Source organism: Poecilia reticulata, linkage group LG1 (genome assembly GCF_000633615.1).
Source record: "Poecilia reticulata strain Guanapo linkage group LG1, Guppy_female_1.0+MT, whole genome shotgun sequence".
NCBI lineage: Eukaryota > Metazoa > Chordata > Actinopteri > Cyprinodontiformes > Poeciliidae > Poecilia > Poecilia reticulata.
Genome location: NC_024331.1, coordinates 18,000,385 through 18,012,292, shown reverse-complemented (window position 1 = coordinate 18,012,292; position 11,908 = coordinate 18,000,385). Strand labels below are relative to the sequence as shown.

Genomic DNA, 11,908 nt, shown 5'->3' with positions numbered 1-11,908 from the left:
AGACAAAAAAAGAAGTTATTCGAGAAGTAGTGATCGTTTGTAAAATTGAAAAATAAATACATTTTACTTTGAATCTGCTGATTTACTTTCATCATTTTAATAAATAAAGTAAAAATTCATGTGCTTTATATGTTGAATGCATTTATTATATGTATCAGAAACATTTTGATCTATTTTTAATGATTTACTTCCAGTACATTTAAAATATTCTTACAGTTTTTTGTGCCAAACCAAATCAGTATTTTTCTATAAAATAAAAATGTTCTTTGGGGCTACAAAACATGTCTTAGAAATTTATATTTCTTTATCGACTATTTGTAACTTCAGACCTTTACAAAAGTAAATATGAGCATAAACAAGGTAATTTAAAGCTTGATCATCATTAGAACGAGGCAATTTTGCTTTGTAAGACAGTCCTATACCTGCTTTTAAACATGTAATAGTTTTTAAAGTTCTCCACCTACTGGATGATCTGAAAATCACATGATAAAATAGATCAATCTTGCTTTGTCATAAAAAACAACTTTGATGCATTAAGCTCCCCCAGTTCCGGTAAAAAGTGTCCATAGGGTGGAATTGTGATATTTCAAAACCAAATAGCCGACTTAGTGCCCAATTTTGAATTTATAGTGGTTTATCTCTAATCACCCAAAGTCATAATTATACACACAGACTCAAATATTTACAAACGCCCACACTGTTTTTCTGAATAAATGTGTCTTGGCACACCACACCCAGTTTATGGTGAATATTTGACCACTTTTTTTATAAGAAATAACAAATAATTTTTGTTTTTCTGCATAGACCTGACTTAAAGCATTGCTTACCCATTTTCAAGTTGAGGCCAGGGTCATTCCTAAAGCATAATTTTAGCTTCCTTGATCAACTCTAGGACCAATTATAGTCTGGACTTTTAATCTTGCTGGAAAACTCAACTTTGTCCATTTTTTAAGATATCTTTGACTTGAGGTGAAAATCTAGAATTGGGGCAAAATCTTATTTCCTGATACATTCCATCATCTTTGCAAATACACTCACACCAAGACAGACCCTCACATGATGCTGCCACCACTGGACTGGTCAGTTGGTACCTGACACTTATTAGGTACTCAGGACAATTGTCATAAAGCCATGACTTCTCCAAGCACTGCTTTGTTATTAAATTATTAAATTACCAGAGACTGAACAGCTGATGTGTCCCAAGTAATAGAAACTTCAAGAAGAAGGTTCTTCAGTCTGTTGGAACAAAATGTTGCTTTTGAACACAAAATTCTGCACCTCACCACAAAGTTACACTTTTCACCATGAAGAATGGTGCTGGCATCATAATGACATGGTGAAGCTTTTCACAGGAATGTAAAATTAAATTGGTGGATAATTTGATTCAACCTGCCAGAAAACTACCATAAATACACAGCAAAGGCGACAGACAATAAAGTGAATGTCTGGTAGTGACCAAATCTAAATCCATAATATTGTGTTCATTATATGTAGTCATCCAACTTTCTGTCAGTGTTATCTAATCAGGATATATTCTGTATTTCGCTGTTATAAAAAAAAATAGAAATTTCGAAGTTCAGGCACATCTATGTTGGTTGGGGAGGAATTAAACAATATTTCTGGCTATTTTTTATTTTTTTTTGCTCGCATGATTCTGTTGAGAAAAACTAAGCTATTAAATAGTTTGAAGGTCATTATCATATTTAAATTTCTATGGCATAGAGAGGAAGCAATACAGGAAGCAAAGTGTAACAATCTAAGGTTAATTTAATCCCACAGCTTATAAAAAATCCCCCTAATTAAACTGTAAATGATAAGAGTCGAATCTTTTCTCCTTCCCTTCACTCCTAGGACAGCAAGACAACCTTTGACTTGTGAGGTTATTTTCAGGTGGGTTAAATAAAACGCTGGAAGAATTCTGGGTGGAAAGAAACTTTTAAATACTGCAAAATAACTCTGGTCTTCTCTCTCTAAACAAAGTAGTAATTTATCTGCCTTCACTAGCTGACATAAGGCTATAAAATCAGTGTTATTGTTCCAGCATGTTGCCAAAGATCATTATGTCATTTAACCTTAGTTAACTTTGAACCCTTGACATCTAAAATCTCTTGACACACCACCCCCTCCTGGCAGGGCTTCAGTCACCAGTGCTGACACACTTACAAAATAAGATAATAAATGATAGAAACATCACATCAAACGATGTATATAATGACACACATGGATCAAACATTCATATTACCTGGTGCTGCATTTAATCAGACATATTAAATGCGTCCGATTGAGATCAAGGGAATAACATCCTGATCAGTGAAAGAAATGAATATGCATAGACTCAAGCACTTCAAGTAATTTGTCTTTTTACCTTCAGATTACATTTTTTTGTCAAAATAAGTATCCTGGATAGAGCTAAAGTAACTACATGGTGTCTTAACAATTCTTTACAATTACAGTTTTTCTAGACTTTGATCACATGCCAAAGAATTTGGGTTCTTCAAGGACATACGTCTTTTTTATACAGCCACTTTATCATTTTTTTCTGCTCTAGCAAAAGTGATAGACAATTGATAAAAAACTGATACTCAGGCACAGATAAACGGCTTGTGATATGAATGTGTTAACGATAAGCATCCACTAGACCTAATCTAGTGTGTCCCAAGCTTGACTCTTGGTTTCATCACCTCAGTCAAGGTAGAAAGGTCTTCCTTTTGATAAAAGTGCAGATATTGAAGCATTTATGTCACACTGAACAAAAACATAAGGAACTCTAATAAAAAAGAAGACTGACAAGCTATCAGGGACAAGATAGAAATCCCTGACAAGTGAAGGACTTTAATCATCTCTTTGTGGAAATCACCAAGTACATTCCCCAACTTATAGTCAAACGTCCAACAAAGTATGTGCTTTCACTGGCCTCAGTTTTTTTTTAATTAATTTAGAGCAAGTCTTAGCATTAGTTTAGTCCACATATCTGTGTAAGCTCTTATGTGGTAATAACTTTAAATATCAAAGGTCTTCCTTATCAGTAATTGTTTGATTTAGGTCAAAGACATTGAAGGACGGGTATGACCAGCTTAACCAATGAACAAAGCAGTGATAGGAAGAGCTTTGGTAACTTGATTGAATAGTATAATTAAAAAAGAAGATTAAATTCAGTCAGATTTAATGGTCGATTAAAAAAATATACATATTTGCATCATTTAGCACTGTGTTTCTCAAATGATTGTGCAAACACCGTAGCAACAGGTTGTGTACTTTTGAGGTCAAGCATATAACCAGAGGTGAATACAAGTAGTTCAGTCAGTAGTTTGAATGATTTTATTACTAAGTTTTATGTTCAAGGCAGTTGATATAGCTGGGCATATTCTGACTTTCTAACATGGAAATCCAAATCCTGAGCGATTCATTCTTTTCATCTTGAAACGCGTAAACCTTCCGTGCAAAAATGACAATGTGTGTTTAAATCGCGTCTTTGAATATCTTTTCTTATTCTAAAAACAAACTTCAAGTCCAAGTCCTGTTGCACTTTTGTTTTAAAGTATTTTTGAGTTATTACGAGGAAGAGCGTTTACCAAGGTGGTTGCAAAAAGTTTAGGAACCAGCTCCACTGAGGGCCCATCCTTAAATTTTCCCCCAATAGTCAGACACAGAACAAAAGTTCACAGGCACACCTGCCGTAATTTTCCATTGATATGTGATAGTTTGCTGAACACACAATGCCACCACCCTATGTAAACACACACACACACACACACACACACACAAGTTCAGCAAGAAAGCCAAGCATTCAATAATTCATTAAGTGTTTGCTGTGGATAATGCCTTGAAAAAACCTGAGCCTTAAACGGCCACATCATCACGCAGACGACGAGATAAGAGCGTACGCAGCTTAAAAGGAGCACCACACCCGCAGTGGGACACTCCTTTCTGCACAGTGGTCCAGCTCGCCTCAAGCAGTCAACATGACCTTCAACGGCACCTGGAAGGTTGATCGCAATGAAAACTACGAGAAGTTCATGGAAAAAATGGGTGAGCTTTGTCAGACTGGAGATAGCTAGCGTCAGTCTGTTTAAAAACTTGAGTTTTAGGTAAAGAAGTGACCTTAATATTCGCAGAAATTGATGAGGTACTTTATGGAGGACTGAAAATTCAAGTACTCAGATTCAGATGGTAAACTACTAATTACAGGTTGACTAAGCCAAGTTTTGGTCATCTAAGTTTTATTTGCAAACTGTTGATTGCATGAACACTTTCTAGTTCCTGATTTGGCTCTTGAACTCTTACTTCCACTCCGCAAAGACACAAAGGAAGTACTTGTTTATTAACCCACTGAGCATGTTCAACATGTCTGACGACAGGAGTAAACATGGTGAAGAGGAAGCTGGCCGCTCATGACAACCTGAAGATCACCATCGAACAGACTGGAGACAAGTTTCATGTGAAGGAGAGCAGCAGTTTCCGCAACATTGAAATAAACTTCACCCTGGGAGTCAACTTTGAGTACAGCCTGGCAGATGGAACTGAACTATCGGTAAGCAAAAAAAAATAGAGCCGCATCGATTTCAGCTCAAACTTTTCTGCCCAGACATCTTATATATGAGATGATTATTAAGAACTACACCTTTATGTGAGATCTTTTTGGTCATGTGTCAAACCACAGGGTGCCTGGACCATGGAGGGCGACACGCTAAAGGGGGTTTTCAACAGGAAGGACAACGGAAAACAGCTGACAACAATCAGAACCATCCAAGGAGATGAACTCGTTCAGGTGAACAGTGTGATTGTTTGCCTCCATGCCAATTCTAGCACTGCAGTGTCTGAACACTTGCAAAACAATGGAGATGTATTTTTAAATTATATGTGGGTATGTGAGATCTAACGCAAAATTTCACATTTTTGTTTTCAACAGAGCTACAACTACGAAGGTGTGGACGCAAAGAGGATTTTCAAGAGGAGTTAGACCCCGTCTTCTTTACTAAACAAATGTGAATTATGAAATTATGTACAGTATTGTGTTGAACTGTCACATACGTCAACATCCAAAGGTGCCAGATTTGTGATGCATTTTTATACCTGCATTAATAAAATTATAACAGCCAGTTTTCAGTTTTTACGCCTCTTGTTTTTGCAAAAAAAAAAAAAAAAGCAAACAAACATGCTTTTCGAGTGAGCTTCGTGTGCAGTCATAACACAGGAAGGTGACTAATATAGGAGTGGTGCGGTAATTAAAACTTTATTCAACAATAAGTAAAAATAAAGATATATTATCTCCAAAAGTAGAAAGTGAAGACAGATTTAACAGTAGCATTTTTTTTTTTCAAATGAATCTGCAACTGGACATGTCATAAAGCATGCAGTGGATTATCAACAGCTTCACGGAGGAGACCACACAGAGGCGTGAAGGGAGATCCAGTGAAACGCTTGCAGGTTATCTGATGACCAGTAGGACTCAAGAGCCTGGATAAGATCGGATAAGATCTGTCACATAATGTGGAAAATGTCCTTTTTAGCCCTCAATTGTTGATATTGATGCTAAACAGGGTAATTAGATTATGTCTCTGTGTGTTTAAAACACAGGATAAAAGATGTGTTTTACAGTAACACCATCTATCAGTACATGGAGAGCCTGCCCCCGCCCCGGTTACCTCTGCAGGACTTGACTTCCCACACAAACTTAACATTCTTAGCTACATTTGTCAATAATGAGCCTATTTCAAAATAATTTTATTTCAAAGGTTTATGAGTATCAAATTTTAATTTAATTTTGTATACATCGGAAAGAGCCGGCAAGTTGAGTCATTATGTATGTAGCTGAAAACGATCGTTATTTATAGTCACACCATATTGTCGCAGGAATTTCACGTGAAACGTTAACTGTCACCTAATCAGTAGGAAACACTGAAACTTTGTGCTCCAGACATGACAAGTCGTTTAGTGGGACAAATGACCTCGTCTCCACAATTTAAAGAAATATAATAAGGTGAATTGTGGCTTGATAATCAAATCATGCTTAGGATCTCAAACAATCTTGGACTGGTTCAGGCTGTATGGGACTCAGGAGGAGACCGCCATGTGAAGTCTTTACCTGAAGACTACAGACCATGAGTACAAAACGAACAATTGCAATTACAATAACTTGATTAAACTGTAAGAAACAAAATGCATTTATTATCCTTTAGGATTTAGCACCAACCTTTGAAATGAGGTGGGTGCTGCAGATTTCTTCTCTGCACTTTTAGAGTTAACAGACTTTGTCAACGCTGCAATTTATCTACTTGCAGTCATGACTGTAGCCATCAAGACTAAAAGCGCTTTCCATACAACAAAATGTAATTTGCCCGTTAGCTTCGAACCTTCTTACATTTTGTCACATTACAGCCGGAAACTTTATTGAATTTCTTTTGGATTTTATGACACAGACAAGTGCATAACTGTGGAGAAGACAAAAAAAAAAAACGTTATCGACAAAAAAACCTTAAATAAAATCCAGTACAGTTGTTCTGTGAAGGTCTCAGAGATTTGTTAGAGAGCCTTAAAGAACAAAAAAGCATCACAAAAACCAAGGAGCACGGCAGACGGGTCATTGAGAAAATTGTAAAGAAGAATTGGTAATTAAATGATATCCTAGGTTTTGAACATCTTGCAGATAGTGCATAATTAGGTGGGAAGTTCACCTAAAACATGGGTCAGCAACCTTTACAATGCAAGATAATCTTTAAAAAAGATCAAAACTTGGAGCCCTTGAGGATCCGTGGGTAGACAGGTTTTCTTCTTTACTCTGAACTTGAACTACCTACATGGAGAAGCGCAAATCTGTTGGAGACTTTCCCCCAAAATACTTGCAGCTGTAATGGCTAAAACGGGTAGAAATACTTTTGCAACACACCATATATTGAAATGTGTCTGTTCATTTTTCTGCGTTATTTCCTAAAAGTGGTTTATTTGAACAGAGACAAGGAAAACAGACATATTGCACTGAAGATGTCAAGGCACAGCCAATACAACAAAAGACACAACATTCAGAATGTAAAGCAGAACAAGGAAAAAAATCAAAGAGATGGAAGAAAAGGAAAACGTACTCTGACAACTATCTGTTTGAACTTGTCCAATAAACAATCATTTCTTTGGGGCAGTAAATCAATTAAAAAGACAACATTATTACTACAATTGATCATGGTTGCAGTATAATAAGTAACCAATTAGTTCAAAGTAAGTGAACATTAAATTTCACTTTTTAATGTTTTAGTAGCTGGTATGTTCTATAAAGTGCAAAAAGTTGCAACCAAAGCTGTTTTCTTTGAATCAGATTCTGAACAATAAAACAATAAATTATTAGGAGGGCAAATCGGAAAGATCTTTGTTCAAATGACTAAGCTCCCACAATGAATCTGCTATCATTTAGTATTTGACAGCATAAACATTACACACACACACACACACGCACGCACACACACACACACACACAGATTTACTGCTTCAATGAACTCATGGAACAAATAACCTGAACAAAGGTTACCAAGAACAGATAAAAGCAAATAAAGGAAAACATAAATGACACAATATGTAGGAAAAGACCATACACTGTAATGAGCATAAAAGATATGCATCTATAGAAACATTTATCTGGAAGTAAAACAACATAGATCTTTATATGTTCTTGGAAATGTCGAGAATGAACACGTTACACACATGTAAAACACCCACATGTGCATTGGGACTCTTTTGAAAATGTTGGTGAATGCATATTGTCCTGGTCAGTTAGTAGTAGGTTTCCAGCAAACTGTTTTCAAATGCATAAACAACAGACTGTATTGTTGTGCGAGCAAGAGAGAGAGAGAAAGAGAGAAAAAAAAGAAAACAACAAAAAAACAAAAAACATTCAACTTCCCAGAACAGTTATGGTTACAAACTTCTATTTAATAAATTGATTCCTTACAATTAGATAGAATCCCTTATAATGCTAAGAGGACTCAGGAGTCCAGCATTTTCATGCTCATGCTGCACATACAGCTAGTATGTTTTATAAAGGCCACATGCAGGTTTCACAACATCACTGTTCTGAACAGGAATACCAGTGTGTTGAGCCGTATAGTTAGTAATGATGTCAGATGTGTCCGGTACATTATGAAAATACCTACAAATATAGATCTGTTTGGATTTCTTCAAGGAGGAAGACAAGATAAAGTACAGAGAAATGGATCAGAAGGACCAGCGTGACAAAGGAAAAGTTGTAGTGAATAGCCTGAGGGCTGCCCCTGCTACTGAACTCCCGGTTCTTAAGCTAATATGACTTTATGGATCACCACAAACTGAAGGCAGTCATGCAAAATTACACTTTAATGAAACAAAAGTGTTTTTCACTATCATTTATATGAAGATAAAGACCAAACCAGAACCTTATTCGCCGGCAGATTTTTACAGCAGTGGAGGCCGTCTGCTTTGGGGCAGCCAACAGTCATTCATTAACACATAAATGTTGCAAAAGATCAGATAAATGATAACAAATCAGTAACTTACAAAGAGTGACTGTTGCAGCATATGTTATCTGGTGACAGTGGAAAAAAAATCCCCAGTGTGCATAAAGTCAGTGAGCCGCCCAGATTCTGACAGAAAAAGAATTGCCCGCTATATTATGTTGACAGCTGTGTTGCTGAGTTAAACCGGGATTTGTTCTACAGAAAAAAACAAAAACAAAAAAAAAACATGACAATTGGATAAAATATGTTTAATACACAGATTCGTCCCTCGTTGCAGAACATTTGTACAGATTTCAGCATCACCTGTTGATAATCTCTAACTTTAGACATCGATCCAATTCTGGTCATGTTAGTCTGTTGACAAATAAATGAACAGTCTTTAATTTAACTGCAATTTTATTTTAATGTGGAGACAGAATATTAGCCAAAACCTTTATATAGATGTTATTAATGATGGGCACGTCACTTGGGTGAAATAAGTATTTGATCCAAAAAAAAGGATGTAAGGCAGAATTAGACGTTTGACAGAAATCAATCAGTTAATCAATAACAATTATCAATAATCCTGATGTAAATGTTTTGTGTGTATCAGGGACACCTGACTGTAGAATCAGATTGTTCCATACCAACCCGTCCTTCACCAGGAACAGGACAAACAGCTCTCCAAGGACATCAGGAAGACAGTAGATCTGCCTAAGGCAGGAATGAGCTTCAATCATCAAGAAGCATTTAGTTGCATAGACTTAGAAATGATGACACGACGGAGTGAAGGGTGTCTTCAGAAAGAAATCCCATCCTTTTATTCCTAGGGAATCCTTGCTAGATTGCAGGGGGTGGCGGTCGATGTTTGTGAGACGCACTGGACAGGTCACCAGTCGATCATCAGAAAACACAAACAGGACAAACAACCATGCACACACACCTAAGAGCAATGGGGGTGGGGAGGAGACCAATTAACTTGCCATGCTTTTCACTGGACTTTGGGTGGAAGCCAAATTACCCAGAGAGCATGCAATGAGACGCATGCAAACTTCATGCAATCCCCCAGCCTCTTGCTACAAGACAACAAAGCTAATAATGGCGCCGCGGTGCTGCCCACAAAACATAACTCAAAACATACAGCAATGTTAACAAAAGAGTGGCTAAAGAAGAATTACAGTCATGTTGTCGAGTAAAATCTGGAGGGAGCTGAATCGTTGACTTGCCAAGAAAAAGCCAAGATCCCAAGAAAATTAAGTTTTTTTTTTTTTTTTCATGACCAAACGGGTCAAAGTTCCTTGAGACGAGTGGGGACTTTGTGACCAACTGAAAAATATGCCTTAGTGCTACAACTGCCAACACCCAGTGTTTAATTCTAATTTACTGAAGGAACAATCATTTACTTCCCTTAGCAGCAAAACAACTAGTTAGTAACTATGTATTTCAGGTGGACATGCTGTCCTTCTACACTGGAATCAAACTACCAAATGAATTTAGAGACTGTTCATTTGTTTGCAAATGAGCAAACTAACAAGATCAGCAGGGGATCAAATAGTTACCCCGTTGTGTAGTTAATACCAGAGTTTTTAAACCCCTAACAAATTTAGCACTATTTTACCAACATATTGAATTTGAACGAGAATATTTAGTTAATCAGGCTGATGCCAGGAAGCCTTTAACCCTTCAAGACTCGGAGTTCAGCACCAGAAATAAATTGTCAAAATACTAGTGGGAACATGAAAAATAATTTACCTGTAATAACAGGCAAATTATTTATTTATTTTTTTTCAAATTGATATTCCTTTTGTTACTTTATTATCATTCATATTTCCTAACAAGCATCTTTATTAAAAATATCATTAAAACTAAATATGCCAGGGGTATGAAAACATTTGGCCTTTGCTGTTGTTTGAGCTCCGTCCGGCCTTCAGCACTTCAGCAGAGCTCCTCCACCAACAAAACTAAATGACATAAAGCTGCCATGACGTGTCATAAAAAAATAACTAAAAACTAAACAACGCTTTGTGCAAACTGAAAACAGATTTCATTTTCTTAACAACACCACGGGACAGTGGAAGATATACGTGATAGTTGATAATCTGTCAAACAACACACTACAGCATTTAGAAGTAGGTTGTATTTATGTGACAAGCTTGCATAAATAAATTCCACCCAGTCTGGAGGCGTCGGGGGGCATCTGAACATTTTTTTTCCCATTCTGTAAACTCTTTGGCATCCAGTTGCACTGTCCGTCCATGTAAACAAAACTTACCAAGTCAACACTCATAAAAAACCTCGCTCATCCAGTCCTTTGGCTGTCACTGGTTTCCATTTTGCAGTGGGTTTATTGCTATTATGGCCTGTGCAGAAAGAAAGACGAGATCTCTGTTGTTAAAAATGTACTTTATGAAAGTTCTCTGGGCATATGCAGATCAGAATAACAGAAAACTATCTTATGCAGCTATTTCGCTCTGTTTGAATAGTTTTTTTTTTTTTCTAAGTCTTACTTGTTTCAGGTCGGGCTTTTGGCACGTCATGTGAGTGTGCGTCACCGGGGAGTGTGTGGCTGTTATCTCTGCGCTCACTCTCAGCAGCTGTCCTTGGCACTGTGGCAGAGAGGACCAGAGGCCTCTGGTTGTGGTACTTGAGGCGGTACGTTTCCGTCATGCAGTTGTCCACGTTAAAGTACGTCGTCAGGGAAACCTCCGGAGCTTGTGCCGCCTCATCCGCTCTGCTCCCTGTCAGCCTCTCCTCGCTCTCGCACGACGACTGAGTGCTCCTCTCTGGGTCCGAGCCCGACTTTGAGCTCGCGTCCGAAAAGGTTCGGAGGCCCGAAATGTCGGGCCTCCTTTTGGGGCTGACATAGGACGAGGGAGAGAGGCGAGGGCTCGATGGGAAGGGTTCCTGAAGCATTCGGGGGCGAAACGCAGCGTGGCTCGCTTCGCCGTGGAGCGAAGAAGCCTGCGGGTTGGGTTGGAGGTGAGGCAACCCAGTGGCAGCGAGCTGAGTTTCTGCTGTTGCGCTGCTAGGCGGGTGGTATGGCAGGTCAATGTGAGGGCACGGGGAGTCAGAGGTCACAGCCTCACTGTTACTGGACAAGTAAGTGCTTTCTCTGTCCTCGGATTCTGAGAGAACGAGATCGTCTGAGCTGTTCCACTCAGAGCTGCTGGTCTTTGTGATGTGTCTCGGGGTTGTGTTCTCCCCGCTGAGCCCTCTATAGGCAGTCGGCTCCTGGTGCTCACTCTGCCGGCTCTCTGAACCAGTCGAGCTCTTCTCTGAACCCTTCGCTTTCCTGGAGGTGTTAGATGTGTGTTTTGATCTCTGTCTACAAGAAAGAAAAAGCAGGTAAATACATTTTAATACAGACATGTAAATGTGTTTGTAATGCACCTGTAACTTTAAATTTCTTCATCTTAAAACTAAACACACACACACACACACATATATATATA

The 11,908-nt window shown here is 38.0% G+C and overlaps 2 protein-coding genes across 2 annotated transcripts in view; one reads left to right on the top strand and one right to left on the bottom strand.

Moving 5' to 3' along the window:
* Window positions 1–219: 219 nt before the first annotated feature.
* fabp2 (fatty acid binding protein 2, intestinal) lies at window positions 220–5,102 on the top strand. The gene is made up of 4 exons (XM_008411525.2): window positions 220–4,029; window positions 4,359–4,531; window positions 4,661–4,768; window positions 4,910–5,102. The coding sequence occupies exons 1-4, from the start codon at window positions 3,963–3,965 to the stop codon at window positions 4,958–4,960; spliced, it is 399 nt and encodes a 132-aa protein (XP_008409747.1). The 5' UTR covers window positions 220–3,962; the 3' UTR covers window positions 4,961–5,102.
* A 108-nt stretch (window positions 5,103–5,210) lies between these two features.
* usp53b (ubiquitin specific peptidase 53b) overlaps window positions 5,211–11,908 on the bottom strand; it is a 28,873-nt gene continuing 22,175 nt past the window's right edge. The window contains exons 16-17 of the mRNA XM_008411514.2: window positions 10,964–11,781; window positions 5,211–10,816 (exon numbers count right to left, since the gene is read on the bottom strand). Coding sequence (XP_008409736.1) covers window positions 10,740–10,816; window positions 10,964–11,781 — 895 coding nt within the window. The 3' untranslated portion in view covers window positions 5,211–10,739. The remainder of the gene's footprint in view (window positions 10,817–10,963; window positions 11,782–11,908) is intronic.